The sequence below is a fragment of the Plodia interpunctella genome, chromosome 26, assembly GCF_027563975.2.
Source record: "Plodia interpunctella isolate USDA-ARS_2022_Savannah chromosome 26, ilPloInte3.2, whole genome shotgun sequence".
NCBI classification, from domain to species: domain Eukaryota; kingdom Metazoa; phylum Arthropoda; class Insecta; order Lepidoptera; family Pyralidae; genus Plodia; species Plodia interpunctella.
Window position 1 is genome coordinate 2687316 of NC_071319.1, and position 18744 is coordinate 2706059.

The 18744-nt window shown below is 36.0% G+C and overlaps 3 protein-coding genes across 3 annotated transcripts; 1 reads left to right on the forward strand and 2 right to left on the reverse strand.

Moving 5' to 3' along the window:
- Nucleotides 1-2111: 2111 nt before the first annotated feature.
- Nucleotides 2112-6064, reverse strand: Vps26 (Vacuolar protein sorting 26). The gene has a single exon (XM_053764917.2). The coding sequence runs from the start codon at nucleotides 5889-5891 to the stop codon at nucleotides 4581-4583; it is 1311 nt and encodes a 436-aa protein (XP_053620892.1). The 5' UTR covers nucleotides 5892-6064; the 3' UTR covers nucleotides 2112-4580.
- Nucleotides 6065-6522: 458 nt separating this feature from the next.
- Nucleotides 6523-10458, forward strand: LOC128681197 (mitochondrial import receptor subunit TOM20 homolog). The gene is made up of 4 exons (XM_053764923.2): nucleotides 6523-6755; nucleotides 8187-8290; nucleotides 9093-9197; nucleotides 9775-10458. Exons 1-4 carry the CDS (start codon nucleotides 6629-6631, stop codon nucleotides 9901-9903), a joined length of 465 nt encoding a protein of 154 aa, XP_053620898.1. The 5' UTR covers nucleotides 6523-6628; the 3' UTR covers nucleotides 9904-10458.
- Nucleotides 10459-11360: 902 nt separating this feature from the next.
- Hmbs (Hydroxymethylbilane synthase) lies at nucleotides 11361-18007 on the reverse strand. The gene is made up of 7 exons (XM_053764920.2): nucleotides 17580-18007; nucleotides 17051-17123; nucleotides 16503-16689; nucleotides 15387-15469; nucleotides 14824-15008; nucleotides 14416-14575; nucleotides 11361-14163 (listed from the first exon to the last, which is right to left on the reverse strand). The coding sequence occupies exons 1-7, from the start codon at nucleotides 17628-17630 to the stop codon at nucleotides 13685-13687; spliced, it is 1218 nt and encodes a 405-aa protein (XP_053620895.1). The 5' UTR covers nucleotides 17631-18007; the 3' UTR covers nucleotides 11361-13684.
- Nucleotides 18008-18744: the final 737 nt, after the last annotated feature.

Below are 18744 nucleotides of genomic sequence, written 5' to 3' on the forward strand. Positions count from 1 at the left end.
GCTGATGGGCAACAATAGTATTCCCAAGGGATGGCGTCAGGTTGTAAAATCACAGCTGATTATAAAATGACTAATAATCAAAATTTTGTTACATTTCCACTGACATCGGACTTCGCGGCGCAACAGCTCCGAATGAACACGAGAGAAAAAGAGACTCACAAAAAAACTAATGTTTGAGCGCCTTGTCGGTGACCGGCGCGAACACCCTCGGCTCCAAGCTGTACCCGTCGCAGACCAAAGAATGGGGCTTGAACTTGATGCAGCACTGTCGCATAGCCTCGAATACACGCTCGCAACGCACCTCTTGGAAGTTGTTCTCTGTTGACAATAAATCAATCAACGTTTATTTGCAAGAACAGTGTACACAGTTGATCGTAACCAGATACAAGTTCTATATAGGTACATAGAACTTGTACGACGATCGGGTTACGATCAAGTATTGCCTTTCTGGTTCGTTATTGGGAGTTGCGATACATTTGCGGTTGTATCCTTTAGTGTTCAGCTTTCCTATGTACCTATCTCTGGGGCAATATGTAATCGATCGGAACACTGGACTGACCGAAGGATTTATAAGCTTAATGCCGAATAGGAAACAAATAATTCTAACTGTGAGTTGCGTGTCAACGCTTCTAATGTTGACCTGCGGCATGTACGTGCTATACGGATACGAATTCTTATTCGAAACGTACATTTACGTATCAGGACACTTGCGCTAAAAAAATTGCGTTCAAGACACATGCGCCAAAGACATTGGCGCACAAAGACACTTGCGCTCAAAGACACTTGCGCTCAAAGACATTTGCGCACAAGACATTTGCGCGCAAGAACTTGCGCGATAGAACTTGCACGTAAACAACTTGCGCGAAAGACTAAAAGGTTAAGGAATTAAGGCGTTGCGTTGTGTTTCGTTGTATTGCGTTGCGTTGCGTTGTGTTTATGTTGTTGCGTTGCGTTGTATTGTGTTGCGTTGTGTTGATGTTGTTGCGTTGCGTTTCATTGTGTTTATGTTGTTGCGTTGTGTTGCGTTGCATTGCGTTGATGTTGTTGCGTTGCGTTGCGACGGAATTAAGATGTGCAACGCACCGAAACGCAACCCAACACCACGCAACGCAACAACATCAACGCAACGCTACGCAACAACAACAACACAACGCAACGCAACGCAACACAATACAACGCAACGCAACACAACAACACAACGCAACGAAACACAATGCAACGCAACGAAACACAATGCAACGCAACGCAACACAACGTAACGCCTTAACCTTTTAGTCTTTCGCGCAAGTCGTTTACGCCCAAGTTTCTTGCACGCAAGTTCTTTCGCGCAAGTTCTTGAGCGCATGTTTCTTTCGCGGAAGTTCTATCGCGCAAGTTCTTTCGCGGAAGTTCTTTCGCGCCAGTTTCTTTTCGCGCAAGTTTCTAGCGCGCAAGTACTTTCGCGCACCTTTCTTCCGCGCAAGTTTCTTTGTGCGCAAGTTTCTTTTCGCGCAAGTGTCTTGCGCGCAAAAGTACCAAATTCGTACATTTACCATCTATTCAGAAAGGACACGAGACACAATTTTTCTGTGATGTTCTACTATTTATATTTGACTATGGACCAGTTATATTTTGATATCGTCAAGACATAACATATTAGTTACTCATGCGGTGCATTGCGATAAGCATGAGGCGTGGCGACTGATAAGAGCGTTATTTGGCCAGTTTTTAATCCAGTCACGGTCAATATCGAAATACAAATAAAATCTACTGGCCCCATTGCACCAAAGCTTTTTGACCCCTTATTTACATAGCTTTCCATGTTATGTGTGCTTTCAGAGTTCATGTATTTTTTTTCTATGTCGGTGAAAAGGTTGCTGTGAGGTTTGTTGCGCTGCTTCTTCACCTGCGCTTTGGAAGTCTGCGGTGGACTTGGTTTACGATGAATAAGTTGAATAATTTTGAATAAGTTTTAGAAAATCGCATAAATCCTAACTTACAATATTTTAAATGCGAATGTTATTAGCTATTACATACCTACTTATACTTTATATCTACATTGTACGCTTATAAAAGGTAATAAAATCTTTGTCACACTAGTTTGCCAGTCGATCGGGAAATAAACAACTCAATTCAGCAATTTATACATATATTTTATTAACAATATGATATAATAGACATGCTCTTAATCCCATTAGAAAAAGATATCTTTTTTATACAATAAGGTACTAAAATCAAACATAATAATATAATGTTTTACGTAGTATGGACTTTTCTAATTTACATAAAATAAATGAGTAAAGGCTATGTCGTATGTGTAACGCTCTGTTCCATGTTGAGGTTTGATTTTGTCGTCATTAACTTTTTTTAAATATAATTTTAAGACCAGGATGTAAATCAAATCTATTGCAAGTCTCCCTTATTCTGTTCTTAATTTTAATAAATTACTTATAAGACTTAAAACATGTTTTTACAAGACTGTGACAAAAACAAAGCCCAACATATGTAATCCACAGTAGGTACTCATTTAAAATTTATCTATAACTACATAAGATTCAATAATTACATACTTTTAGCTTTTAGTATACTTTTTATAGACAGAAGTTTCAACAAGCGCGATCTCCTTGGAAATCGCATGGAAATAGAAATCTATGCCGTGGTGGACAGAACAGTATTGATTAATAATATTTTCACTGATTAATTAATAGAGTCGAGATAGCAGTCCCTGAATTACCAATCAGAGTGCATTCTAATACCCAAGCTGGCTATGGCGCAAAATGTACACTCAAAATGTGAAGACTTCAAAGAGAAGCTTCAACTATACACAGATTTGACTTCAACACCATCATAATTAGGTTTCACCACACTTTACAATAATTAGGAAGTATATTTAGTAGTTGTTAGATCATTATGAACGTGTGCACATTAACAGAGTTGACATTATGACCCCCAAACTGTAAAAAATCTACATCAGTACTCGTTTCTAATACATAATATCAAACTTTCGTTGTGTTATAAGATTGTTTTACGATAGTTGAACATTAAAGTTCAATTGTTAGCGACTGATTTCAATTGAAACAAATTGACGTACACATGTCGGTAACATTTAGGGCGATTATTGACCGACTATGACTGAGGATGTCCTTTTGTCACGATTTATTTGGATTGTTGTACAAAAAACTGATTTCATAACGATATAGAAGTTCTAAAGAATCAGTGTTCTAAAAATAGGTTTCGTTATTTTTAAGTATTTCGATTACCATTCGATAGAAGCTAGAAAATAGTGCTAATGACGTAATCGTGATAATGAGCATCAGCATTTTGCTTGTCGTTTCCTTAGTGTCTTAGCTCTAATTAGCATATCTACAGTTACAGGTTCACTCTGCATTTACTTTTCCATTAATAGATTTTGCATATTAAAGGAAAAGGTGTTAATGTTTTTTACGTTACGGAATGATGTCCTTAGGTATGTGCCGAGGTCGTAGATTTCGCTAGAAACTCGTTTGTTTAGCTAAAATTTGCAAACATTTAAAGAGATAGGTTGCAATTCTTATAAATCATAGGCTCCAGCCCTTAAATTGCTTTCAAAGTTCATCTTTATTTTTTTCACACCACTCAACTCTATACAAAATGTACATAAGAATTTAATATACAGTCAACAGCACATTAACCTACTCAAATTAATTGCAAACTCGCCGCTGTTACCGCGCCATAGAGGTTCATGCAAGGTAACTTGATGTGCTGTTGACTGTACAATAAGAAATCTCATTGTAATAAGCCCATACACCAAGGTGCCACAGTGCTAATTACTCAATGAATACCTTTTTTAATTTCACACATGGCTTAGTGTTGGTAAATTTTATCTATCTATTTTTTTCATTTCGTTTTTAACAGCTATGACACACGTTTTTAACAGCGAGCATGATATTAAAACAGTTTTCTATTATCAAACTCGTCCGCTAACAGTAACTGATAGCCTAAAGACTATTGACACAAAAGCAGTGCTTTAAAAATGATAACAATAAATTCATTCAACATTTGAAGATAAATTGCTGCTGGTAATTGAGTACAGTTGGCAATTTATTACGATAAATATAAATATATGGTAAAGAGCAAATTAATACAGTATGCAAGACTTTTTAGCCATACATGAAACTTAGCTAATTAAAAAATTATGTTATACAAATTGCTTTACTTAAAAAGGGCCAATTGATTATTGTAGACACCACACTTTATGATTTTCTATTTAATTTTGATTAGATTATACACTTGCAAATTATTCCAGAAATTGCATTTTTATACATAAACATACTTTGATTACAACTTAGTTGTAATAAAAGTATTTTAACTATTTAATAACATTTATTATGTTAGATCTTACAGCAATGTACACTTACATTTTATATAGTCCATTTTAACATTTAATTTTTATGTTGGTAACACTTAAAAATGGTGCCATCATAAAAAAATTTAAGTGATACTAGAGCAACAATTTGTGTATATTTATTAGCTGGTTCTCTCTAAATAATTGTTTTCAAGTAAGAAAACATGTAGTTCATTTCGTCGGAGACTGTTAGGTCTACCAAACATGTACATATCGGCTATTGACTCGGACTGGCTTCTGCATTCTCTGGTCGAGTCAGTACTGGCTTTTCGGCAATCTGAGGTTTCTCTGAAACCTGCGGTTTTTCTGCCAAAGGTGGTTTCTCATCAATTTCTGGCTTTTCTGCAAGTAATTCAGGTGATTTATCCACTGAATTTTCAATATTATTATCAATGTGCGTGTCTGCCATTTTAGTAGTTATGACATCTGGTTTTTCTTGCTCCATTTCAGAAGGCCCGTTGTGCCTATCGCCATCCATTGACGGAGAGACAGATCTATGCATGGAGTTCTCAGGCACTGAGGGAGACACTCCTTTAGTAGAGTTGTCCTCACTTGAGCCACTTAGCTGTCTCGGCGGATGGGATGGATGAGATAATGTCTGGGGATGATGCGGGTTGTGTAGCGGTAATCTGGATTTATCACTTTTTCTCCACAGAGTAACTTCTTGCTGTTTGAAGTAACGTCGATCCTCAGTATCCATCAAGACCAGATTCAAATAATACCTCACAGAGAATTTATTGTTGATGTCCCTCATTGTAGGTGTTAAATCGTAGCCAGCTAAAAAAACTCTTATTGGAATGCTTTCCCCCCTCACTGGGGCCCCATCCATAATTTCATATTTTGCCACTGTCTCATTCTCTGTGAATGTGTTAGGCCCAGAACCTGTTGTCTCACGTTTGATTATAGATATCTCCATGTGTTTAATTTTGATGCGTACAAGTAAGAAGTATATCTTGCCCACTATGACATCTTTTAAATGATACTTAGATTTGTTGTATTCGAATTCTATGTGTAGGCAATCTTCAATGCCCACTTCCATTTTTATCGAGTTGAGGACATCTGGATAGCTACACAGCGTGTGCACCGCTATATCCACCTCCTTTACGATATCTGTTAGCCGCCGCACAATCGTGGCTCGCAAAAAGTATCGTAATCTGACATTAGCGCCTGTGTACACTTCGTACGGTTTCTCAACGTTCGCAAACTCGAAAGGATACGAAGTATGTTGTAATAAGTCTCCCGGGCGTGCCAGTTCCTTCACTAAAGATATAAACTCGTGATGGTTGCCCCTGTCGTAGAACAATTCAATCTGACCTATTAGCTCGACCTTGATGCCTTGGTGCTCCAACTTAGAACCTGGCTTCCTCAGGGTAACATTAACACGTCCAGACACTGTTTCACCATCGTAATAAAGCAACAACTTCTCCTTTTTACCGTCATCCGTTTTCACTTCTGCCACTTTCCGTTTGTCAGCATCATCGAAAAGTATTTCGATGTCCGCCGTCTGGCCGAATCCGAAAAAGCTCATTTTTACATCAACCTGATACGCGAGATTCCGGGACTATTTATGTAGCTTTAAACGCGAACAATAAGGACTGATTTGAGCAAAACATTGAAAAAACGGCGACAAACCGCCCGCGAATTCGTGGGACGATCGGCGATTGAATTGAAAGATTGAAGCAAAGATGGCGACTAATTTTGTCGGCTGTCGGCAAACAGGTTAATAAATAATTTTATAATTACAAAACTTACCAACAAGGCATCTTTGGATTTCACAAGCGTATCTCTTGCAAGGGTCCTTCGACATAAATAATTTCTTATGCTATTTTCGTAAGAAAAGTATTTTAAAATCTAAATTTCAATCATGTGTACAAGTGACAAATTTACAAATGGCAACATTGAATTTACAAGACATGATATTCTCACTTTCGTGCAGGATGCTGGATATTTTTTCCCGTCCGTCTGCAGTCCTACCCTGTAACCCCTTACTAAATGAGACAGTCTTGCTTGCAGATCACAGATAGTTTGTTGTGGTTGGTATCCAAATACAACAAAGTAAAAATAAATGGTCAAAATTAGAAAATGTGTTCTTTTTGTTAATCGATTATTATATAATGAATGCTTCCATAAAATTATGTCAAAAATTAGATTGGTGTTGCCATATCTCTTCTTTTTAGCGTGAAATTGTAAATGGCGGATCACAAAATTTTGTAACAAAAGCGAGCCGATAATTTGTGAATAAATCATAGAACATTCATCGTAAATATGGAAATATCACCTATGACACTTGGAATTGCTGCGGGGCTAGCTGGAACGTTGTTTCTTGGCTACTGTGTATACTTTGATCAGCAACGTCGAAAGGATCCTCTTTTCAAAAAGAAGTTGAGAGAACGTAAGTGATTCTATCTTTCCTATATTCCGTAAAACGTACAAGCCATTAATTTAATGTATAATGACTAACTCATTACCCACACAATATTGTCTTTCCATTCTGATGAAATTTATAACCTCAAAATCCAAATCTATCATGCATCTGGAACTCTCAAACATTGACATCCATCATTTTACATGAAATCACAGAAAAGTAGAATTAAAATGGAACATAATGATTAGGAATGTATTTTTACTATTCATACTTTCTCTGTGACATTGAATCTGGTGCCAAATAGGACAATGTTATAATTTATTTCTATATTATCAAGATGGTCGAAGTTCAGTAATTTTATATTTATGTAATCCTAGGACCCAAAATACTAGGCAGATTTTTGCCTTTTTGTCATCATAAGCAAGAGGGGCACATCCAGTTTTTATTTACCAAATTCATTCAAATAAAGAAATAAAACTATTTTCAATTTTACATCTGCTTATGAAAATACTTCTGAAGGGAAATTACACTGGCAAAATATATTATCAAATATGTACATAACTGTATTGTGAAAAAAGTCGTAAGGTGTGCCGCTCTTTCTTATTATGGCAGCATAAATTCAGGTAAACTCTACTGGGGGGCATTTCAATAAAATTTACATAGGGTACTTTTTATCCCAATACTACAGATTCTTCCAAGATCAAAGCTCCTGGAAGCAGCTCTACTAGCTGCTTAATAATATAAAAAGTAAGCACTTGTTAAAAAAATAAAAACAAAAAATTATTGAGAAATTAGTGAGGAGATAATATTTTTTGATCTAATTTTTATTTTTTTATGAAATATGTCAAATTGCGGAATTAACATATTCATTCAACTAATTATATAATTTATTGATTTCTTACCCAATTAGTGTATACTCTGATAAGTAATTGCACAGTTTCATGTACTTGAAAAAGACCTTCATTCATTTCCTTTTCAGAACAGACAGAACTGAAATCATTAAAACATTTCTTTTGAGGGTTTCTTCTTCAAACATAAAAAAAATAATATTAAATTTGCATTGACTGTGCTTTATCTATGCACTTTTTTTTTGTACTGACTCTTCAAGACACAGTATTGGTGTGTGGTGCAAAGACTGTTTCAGCTTATTAATGTTTTTAGTGAAAAATTGGTCCATCAGTTTTAGACTCTACTCATAATTCTGAACATTTAATTTCAAAGAAAACTGTGCTTAACCTGTATTTAGTAAACATAGCCAGACATTCCGAAGAGGTGAGATGGCTTACACATACTTTGTGCCTTGAAAACTAAATTTGATGCTGGCACAGTAGCTGCATGTAACTTGCCACTGATTACTGGTCAAAATGTGCACTGTTTGTTTTCAGTCTTAGGAAAATGTATGTGTCACAGATGTCAAAAAGTTAAGATTTACCTTAACAGAGATGTCAATGTTTGCAGGAAGACAGAAGGCACAACAGAGCGCTACCAGGTCCCGAACTCTTGGTGGGCCCTTGCCCGACATGAGTGACCACGAGGCTATGCAGAGGTTCTTCTTACAACAGGTAATTCTTTTTTTTAAACTATCTTGTGTGCCACAGAATCTAAGCATATTAATATTTGTATTTTCTATACTGCATAAATTTTTTCTTATTGTGTTTAATGGACAGTGCAGTATACACACAATGAATACTGTAAATAGATACTGTCCAAAATAAACTTAAAAAAACAGCTTGATGTTGTGATATTGAAGCTAAGCAAGTTGACAGCTAGGATATAAAGAGATATGAATTCCACACATAATAGCAGGCAAAGCAATAGCTCTCGGATGAGCACATAATGTATGTTTGTAATGTATATGTATAAGTGAAAGTGTTGGTCAATGAAGTTATTAATGCTGATTCTATGTTTATGAGTGTTTATGCACTTCTGAATGCTTTGATGACCATGTCGGTCGCGCGTCGATAATTCTTGTAGATAATCTAGTATTAACTGAGTTGAGAGAATGATGATCTTCATAATTTGTGGTGTTATATGCACATTTCTTTTTCTTCACTTCAATATATCGTCTCTACTATTTTTAAACACCAGAGCTTGCATTGTTGAGTTCCGGTTTGAATGGCGAGACAGATATGTATGATTACAGGGTAATGTGGCAAAGACCCCAGCCCATAAAGTAGGCAACACGCATGTGACAACCCTGATGTTGCAGACGTCCATAGGCTGGGATGACCACTTGCCATCAGTTGGGCCGCATGACTGTTTGCCTGCATGTTGTTACTATAAAAAAATCTTTCAATGATGTGATGTAAGATCTATGCATGTTTCAATGTATTTATTGCAAATAAATGAATAATTGTGATTCAGATCCAACTGGGTGAGGAGTTGCTGGCCGCGGGAGACCTGGAGGCGGGAGTGGAGCACCTCGGTCAGGCCGTCGCCGTGTGCGGGCAGACACAACAACTGCTCAGTGTGAGTAGCCTTCATTTGAAACACCATCATAGTACAAAGTTGCCATGGTTACTAAGCTAGTGGCAAGTAGTCTCATACGCACTAGTGAACTAAACTGTCAACATCGAGAATGGACCGGGATAGCGAGCGCAGCTGAGCTGTTCCGCCGAGCTAAGGACAAGAAGGACTTCGCCATGCTAATCGCTGACCTTAACAAGTTGGAGAGGCACCCATAGAAGAAGAAGAAACTGTCAACCATAGCGCAGGTTTCCTCACAATGCTGTCTTTCACCAGAATCAATTATATATAGTGGTTGATGAATATTACTATACATCAGTCAGATTTTTATACAAACTTAAAGCACAAGTTGGATTCGAACATAGCGGTTCACAAGCGGGCGTTTTAACCATTGGACCACCACTGCTTCCATTTCGTTTAGACAACCACTTGTACATATATTGTCTATATCTCTCTTAAGGTTGTCAGTTGTAACTGTATGGATATTATGATACACAAGCCTCGCCTTTCGATCACATGCAGGCCATTTCTTCAAAGTAATATTAAAGTAGTCAAACTAATAATAAAATGATAACTCCAGGTGCTACAGCAAACCATGCCAGCACCAATCTTCCACCTGCTACTGAAGAAGCTTCCAGAAGTGTCGGAGCGTCTCCGCGCCTCTATGAAGGCGAGCGGCAACGCGCTGCAGGAGGAAGACGTCGAATAGACTATAATTTGTTAGGGTTGCGTACAACATCACTAGTTTTTTTCTTTTTAATTGTGTCCTACATGCCAGTTGTTTTAAAAAGGATACATATGGACATTTTTTTCAGTTTTGTGATGTTTGTGGTGTGCTAGGAATATGTTGTTTGCAAAAGTACCTAGGTTTTTTTTTTTTCAAATTGATTGTTTAGTATAAAGATAGATATAACTATTATTTCCATAATTTCAAACATTGCGATTATTTGGATGTGTTAAATTCTTTTAAAACAGTATATATATATATATATATACAAAAAAAGATATTTTAATTTTTTAAATGATCGAATTATCTATTGTATCTATTCTGTATCCTTTTTAATGTATGCCGTTAGTGAGGTTGATTGTCTATGGTTGCAAAATTGTTTTAACATAGGAGGCAAAAATTATACAGCTTATTTGCCTATTTTGTTGTTGATTTTGAATATTTTTTCCTATCAATGTATCTACCATGTGTAGTGATTTTTATATATGATGTACGTTATATATAATGGTTTCTGAATAAACTCGAAGATTGTTTATAGTTAGTCTGTCTAGGTGTCATGTTTTAGTTAAAATATATCCTCCTGCAAGTTGTTAAGCGTTAAAGAGACTTATGCGCGAATAGTGGCGCGAAAAAGATAGAGCGAGAGGTTAATGAAGAAAGAGAAATATATAGCGCAAACGAAGGCGGGACTCATCCATACTTGCATATTGTGTTTGCGCGCGAGTCTATATGGCGCATTATTTAATTCATTTTCAATAAGTTAGGATTTATGCTGACCCATGTTAGCTGTTACGGCATATTCAAAATAATTATAAATATAATTAACATGGTTTGGTGTAAATGAAGTAAAAAATCCAAGAGTTCCTGAATCTTAACCTAGACATAATTTAGTAGGAATTAGTGGTTAGCGTATGGACTCGGCGAATCATATTAATGAAAACCTATAACACACCACCGATATACCATTATCGTGTTATGAAATTAGTGCTTAACATTGTCTATGGTAAACTAAGATCAAGTAAACTCTATGGATTCAGCCCAACACTAGTTCAGATATATAAATTGTCGGAAATTGTCGAGTTTGCCTGTGATATGCATCTACCGTAGGACACGCGATGGGAAAGACCACAAGCTAATGTATATTGGTCGCCTGGATAAGAATGCTTGAGTTTTGATTGAGATTTTATTGTGAAATAAAATATTGTACAAATTGTAGTGTTTAAATTAAATTCCTTATTTTTTTAAGACCCCCAGACCATACCAGGAAACACAAAACACGTAGCACGTTGTTTTCACTCGCGGACGGGACGGCAGTGTGGTTACGACTCTCCGTTTGCCCATCTTTCAGCTGTAAAGAGTTTATCTCTCAACCGCCTCGTACGACATCCACGCAGACAGACATTCATATTTTAGAAATATAAAAAAAAAACGTATACATATCCCCACCAATAAACATAATTTATTTAACGTAAATACACAATAATATATTAAACTATAACTACATTTCTGATAATAATAAGTACGTGATTCCATCGTAAACTAATACAGGTTATAATATTTCGTGGAATTTTCGAGATCAGAAAAACAAAAAGACTTCACAATTATTTCTTATGTTTATACCTTTTTTAGAGGTGACACTATGTAGTGTACGATAAAACTTTTCTACTGAGGGACGATACACACAAAGTGGTCAGTTATCAAGAGCCATGTCCCATGGCTGTCGCGCTCCGTCATTTTTGACGTCCACCGACAAACAACGCGGAAATTGTATGGAGTTTCGACGTACATCAACACACGTCAAAATCTATAGGAAACAGCGAAGCAAGACATGACTCTATTACCCGACTTTTTCCGTGTTCCCACTAACACCGGGTGGTACTAGCGGGTTTCGTCCTCTTAAGGTGGTTCGCAGAGCGTTTCGACCGCTGCGCCTGCGCGGTCATTACAATCGGTCAATTTTCTTGAGGAAGGAATCATTTCCATAAATGATCATTTATAAAATAATTGACATTACTAAAGTACAGAGTAATTAATGTAAAGTGATATAGTAAAACTCATTCTTGTCTTTGTTAAAATTTGAAAAATTGTAATGACAGCGCGACCGCAGCTGTCGAAACGGTCAGTGAACCACCCTTGAGTACCTACCACCTTTATGTAAAGGTCTTATGAAAGAAGGATCGTTTGTCAAAGAGATTGTGCTCATAAGGTTGAAGCCAGCAGATTGTCTTATGCCTGCTCCACACTATCACCAAAGTGTTCGCCGAACTTTGCTTAGTTTGTATGAGTGCTTTGATTTAACGCAATGAAAAATCAGCAATATATACCGAATCCGCCAAAGTTTGGTGAATTGTGTGTAGTCTGCCTTAAACCCTTTTAAAAGCTTTAAAATTTTGAAAATGGTACCTATCTATGGTGTGATATTGTTTTACCAATCTTTCAAATGCAAGTGGCATCCGCCATTGATAATAAATTTTATCGACAGTTTGTTGTTTAAATAACTTTGAATAAACAGAGACATCTGTTAAGAAATAAATATTGTCATATATTTACGATAACTTTTTATAGTTATCTCCTAAACTTGAAAAATTAACTTTATTTGTTCATGTTTCTTTAGTTAAATGTTTAGAGAATGCGCCACGAAAAGTCGCACAGACACAGCGGCTCTTAACAACAGTTGCTATTGATAATTCCACATATTGCAAGGCACTTCTTTCTTTGCACTCTTATTTAATAACATTTTTGTATCTTGCAAAATCTTGGGGAATACAAATTATAAATAAATTAGCCCCGAGGTAGCGAATAAAATATCTAGACTAAGTACTATCTCCACATCCATTTCATATTAAATAATACCAACCTCCCAATAGTGTCCCCAAGTAGCTTCGATCGAGGAAATAGAACAGAGCAAAAGCTTACAAAGACCGTTTTATGTGAGCCAATGAATGCAAGATACTGAAGAAAATGAATCTGCCATCAAACACGGCGACGAAGCATCATACGAAACCGAAACAATGGTTTTCATACTCGAAAACGCCCAGGGATATAGGTAAGTATGTAATTTTTGCGATGATTTTTTATAGGTTAATTGGCTATGGACTTAAAGGCTGGCTCTATTTAACCGCAGTGAACGTGTTATAAAAACTATAGCATTGGTGTGTTGTGTACTTAACAATGATAATAACAAATTAAAATAGAATATCAATGAATTACCATAATAACAACAGATAAGCTCGAGCTTTGACTGATTTAGTAAAATTACAATCGCACTAGACTGCCTGTCTATAAAGAGTAAAAAATGATTTTTGATTTTTTATTATTACTGCAATACTAAGGTTGTAAACACCCAGTGTTGAAAAAAAAATAAAATGAAATGAAATACCCAATAAAATGAATCGCACCCTCAATGTTTTGCTCTACTCTGTCTAGAGTGAGATCTCAGTAAGTACTACTTTTTCGGATATTTTTCAATATTCTTTGTGCGTAAATTTACCATATAATCTGATTTGACATATAATCGCCATTTACATGCCAATGGCGATTATATGTCACCGTGGAAACTTTAGTTCATAATTTATCTCACGATATAAACTATCAAAAACTATGACATGAAACGGGTCGCCATTAGTTAATCCCGTAAAAAAGCGAGAGTTTAGAATATTGAACCAAGATTGTTTTTGTAATTTTACTAATTCCAACAAAAAAACTTTAATATAAAACAGGTACAACTTGTACAGCACAAATGTACAAAAATAGATGTATACAATCAGCTGTTCGCCACGGAACTTCTAATAATATCTTGGGTAACTTTCATAACCTCTATAGCACCTTGCGAAATCAAATTTCCCGCCAAATTCACCCCGAGCTCTTCACATTTTTTTATCACGTCTATGGGCATACTAATATTTTCAGTCAGGCCGCAAAACAGTTCTAAATTCAAATTCTCAACTTTTCTATCTATGGTGTCTTCACAAGTTCTGACTTCTTTATTTGAAATTTTTTGATTCAATTCTTCTATAGGGTTGACAGCGGCATCGGCTTTGAATTTTTTCGTCTCATTTTCTTCGACAGGACTATGTTTGTGTTTTGACGTTTTCTTTATTTGATCAAATGTTTGTTCCAAAGTGTGGGCGATCTTGGTGGAGCCATCCATACTCCACACGGCCCCGGTTATGGTCAATTTAAATTTCGTGTCAAAAGGCTTCAGTCGCGTCGAAATTCCAACCGGAGCACTACAGCCACCACCTGTACATAAATAATTTAAAAACTTAAAATATGATTCGAAAAAAAAGGAATGGTTATGTATGACACATCGCATAAGGAACTAATCCGAATGCGTGTCAATCGTAGACAGGGACAATCGTAGACAAAACTTCCATTTCGCTCATACAACATACCTACGAACGTATTAGAAATACATTAGAAGAAACGAGACAGCGCTGACATCTTTCGATACAAAATTGTCGTAAAATCTCATGCTGACCACACAGTTCCTACCTAAGGTCTTAAGGAAGCTCCTCTCAGCCAGCACTCTGCAGTAAGTCTCGGTGTGGTTGAACGGCGCTAACATTTCCAATATTTCAGTGTTGCCAGAGCGGCACTCCACTGCTAGGGCGCCTTGACCGACTGCGTACAGCATTTCTGAACATGGTAACACCTGTCGGGAAAGTATAAAAGTGTATGTATGGTCTTGCGGTCATAGGACTTACTTTGCAATGACTATGGGTACAGTGATGCTGTGGAATGACATATCACTTACCTAAGGTATGCAAAACTTGCCCCGTTATTCATAAAACAAGATAAAATGTAATTATAAAGTGCGACAATGACAATAATTTAGCATAAATATGCTTTACCTTATTTATGAAAAAAAAAATATTAAAAAAAAAATTACTATGACATTACCTTCGAAACCCTCTCACTCCACCCCATCCGCTGCAGCCCCGCATTGGCCAACAGCAACGCTGAATATTCCCCGTCTTCAGCGTCCAGTTTCCTCAGCCTCGTGTTGAGGTTGCCTCTCACGTCGACCACTTTCAGGTGCGGATGTGAGCCGCGGAGCTGCGCCGTGCGGCGGAGCGATGACGTTCCTGTTATGAGGAATTGCTGTTTGTCTCTCTCATCAGTGTCGGTGTCTTTCGGAAGAAGTATGAAAGCGGATTCTGTGCGCTCCGCTTTCCTACTTTTTTCGAGCGAAACATCGTGACAACACAGGATTTGAATGAAACTTTTTTGTTGTACAATTAGGTATGAAGCGGGTAAAACATATAGGGTATATATTTTACATAGGGTACTTTTTATCCCGAAATTCCCATGGGAGTGAAGCCCGAGACGCAGCTAGTGTTATGTAATTATTATTTCAATACTTTATACTACTAAACTTACTAAACAAAAATATACATAATTCGTTGTCGGCAGTCGATCATGTCTGATGACTCAGTCAAATTATAAAAAAGTAAAATACCAACCTATCACAGATCCCTCGGGCAATGTTGCAAGTGTATGTTCCTTGAATTCCGATCGTAACACCAAAGCGTCTCTTGGGTCTTCTCTACAAAAAAAAAAATACAGCCAGGTACAGTAAAATACGGAAAAAAATATACAATGTTCTTATTCAACTTGGGGCGTATTACATTGTCAATATTATCACGATCCTGTGATAATATTGATAGTGTAAGCGGCAGTATCGTGATAATATCACAGTATTTTCAGAAATCCTACGATCCGCGATTCTCGGGGGGCGTGGCTTCAATATTATTTAATTTTATTAATCCAGTCTTTTATCCAACGTTTTCTTTTTTTGCCCCTAGATTTTAAAACGTATGCGAGAATTATCGCAGTAGCTGCCTTTTTGGTATTATCTATACTTAAATGCAAGTTAAACACTACTTCGCTCTAGTACTGATCGTGATATTATCGACAGTGTTATTACACTGTCGATAATATCACCCTACTTCAATACTTGCGATATCGCAATATTATCACGATCCTGGGATATTGACAATGAAATACGCCCCAACAAGTGTAATGTATAATGACATTTTTGACACAAGTTTTTACTGTTGTCAGAGAGAACTTATTGCTTATTGCATTCAATTTATGACAAAAATCATGTTCATGCAGCACAACTGTTGAGGAGTTCGATCATCGGGGATGGAATCGTAAGGTCATACTTATTGACCGAACAAGTGAAGCAAGCGAGGTCTAAAATTCTTCTTGGGGCAAAAACACATTTTTTTTTATGTATGTTTGTAACGCCTTGACTTTCAAACCGTTGGTCCGATTTTGATGAAATTTAAAAGGTATGTAGGATCTGCCAATAGAATTTTTAAGTTCGTGGGGCAACAAAATCGGTTAAGACGTTTTATAAATATACACAATTTTGTGAATAAAACTAATTTAAATTTATTTTGTTTGCGAGGTCTAAGTTAGTGGTGAAAAACTAGTCATAATAATGCATTGTCATCCAAAATAAATATGTATACGAAACTACAAATCAATCTTCAAAATTGTATTACAAGATTCCACATGAATGTACTTACACACATTAGTAAGTTAAATAAAAGCTCGTAATAACAACATACCTTTCAAACACTGCACCGATAGCTAGACCTTCCGGCAACGAAGTGGGCAAGTCCTTAAGGGAATGTACTACGAAGTCTACAGTGTTGCCCCTCAAGGCGTCCTCCAAGTCCTTTGTGAATAGAGCCTTCTCTCCTATCTTAGGCAGTGAAACATTTAGTATCCTATCACCTAGAGTTGTCATGGTTACTGAAAATAAAAATCTTTGTATATACATCACTATCACTACATATTTTAAACAAAGTCCTTTGCCCAGTCTTTCAGTTCGCGATAAACTCAAAAACTACCAGGCGACTATTTGATTTTTCACCAATATGTGGTGTGATTCCCGAGTGAAGTGAAGCCGGCTCCAGCCATATATTTAATACTTTGCACATCCCACTCGAGCCCTTAACATAGGCACTAATGCAATATTGAATGGGATGTTTGAAAATTTTGATTATAAAAGAGTATATGTATACATACATTTTATGATACAAAAATCTTAATGTGTTCATTTGTATACATATTGATTGGGTGAATGATTTGAGTTTTCAACTTGTTGTCTTACCTATATTAAACTCTTTGTCAGCATAAACTTTCTTTAAACAGTCAATTACATAGTTTGTCTGAATCAGGGCCAGCTGAAATTGTAAGATATTGTTATTAACTAGAGAATACTTGTTACTCTTCTTCCTGAGCACATCAAATGCATATGTTACTTTAGAAGATAATGTATTTCTGTATTGAATTACATAAAAATTGGTCAATTTGTTATACAAAGACGAATCATTCCCCTTTGTATAGTATAAATTATGTATACATAAAAGACCTTACTACATACAAAATAGTCTTTGGTGTAACCAAAATAAAGTCCATCATGGAGATTGCAAGTAGCACTTCATCAATAATTACTAATTATTTCCAGGAAAAGTATTAGTACATCTTCAAGATTTTAATTACGACAACCGGTAAGACAATGATTATGTAGAAAGTTGATCACCTTGAATGACTCGTATATCTTTTTGTATTTGTAATAATGTAAGATAACTATAAATATTATAATGAACTGTATATTTATACATTATTATTGGACTTACCTCACTCTTTCTGGAACCGACGTTTATAATCTTTTTTCCTCGATTATCCATAATGTTATATAGAATGAAATAAATACACAAACGTTAAGGTTATGTCATGTAATAACAGTCAATAAGTATATCAAGTGATGATATATATTTAAATTTAACATGTAGGTTAACGTAAACTTGTCACTAACACTGTAGTGGACAAGTTTTATGCAATAATAAATTTATAAATTCAGCGAAAACTGCATCACAAGATAATGCTATAATCAGCAGACCTGATTAGTGATAGATGTGATAGAACAGAATAGATAAGAAATTTGATTGACTTTGACAGCAGTCATTACATAGCAAAATTGCCATCATCTAAAACCAAATTTCCTCTTGCTAACAATTTAAGCCTGAATTTTAGCAATATTACTGGAACACTACCAACTAGAAGTAAACACACAAACATTGCCAATGGAGGCAAAAAGCGCCAATTTTCAATATTGTTGCAGATTTACGACCAAAAATACCTTCTACGCAATCGTGGTGCAAGTTCAAAGAAAAAAGGAAGGATTTAGTGGATTATTCTGAAAATAATAACACAATTTTAGGTTATGTTCTGCATTATTTGGTCAAGTGTTCCGAGCTTCTTTTCGCTCGAAAATTTTACAGCGTGAGGCGTATCCCATAGTTTTCGAAGTTTTTATCTTATGGAAAATGATTTTTCCCAATATTTCGGCACCCGAATGTGCTACATTGTTGTATATTTTCACAAACGAAAGGAATAATAAAGAAAGGATAATAAAAGGAATACACATAATGAAAGGATTAATAAAGTACTTTAAAATAAACGTTGTAATCAACATAGTAAAAGGCGGCAAAGCTTTTGTGTCAACCATACAGTGCTGTACTTTGGCGGGATAAATGTGCAGTAATACTCCCTATTAATCTGTGGCCATTTAAATTTAAAAATCTAAACGATGGAACCATAAAATTTAAAAGTGAAGTGAAAAATCTCTTTACGTATGTCTACTACCACAGATCATTTAATAAATGGTCTCTATCTATTACCAAAGAAAAAATATAAGTATATAAGGCAAATTATAAGTTATAAGTAATCGTATCTGGTATCCATTCATTGTTTGTGTTATTGCTAACACTGCTTTACTGTCAGATTTTACTCAAGTCGCCT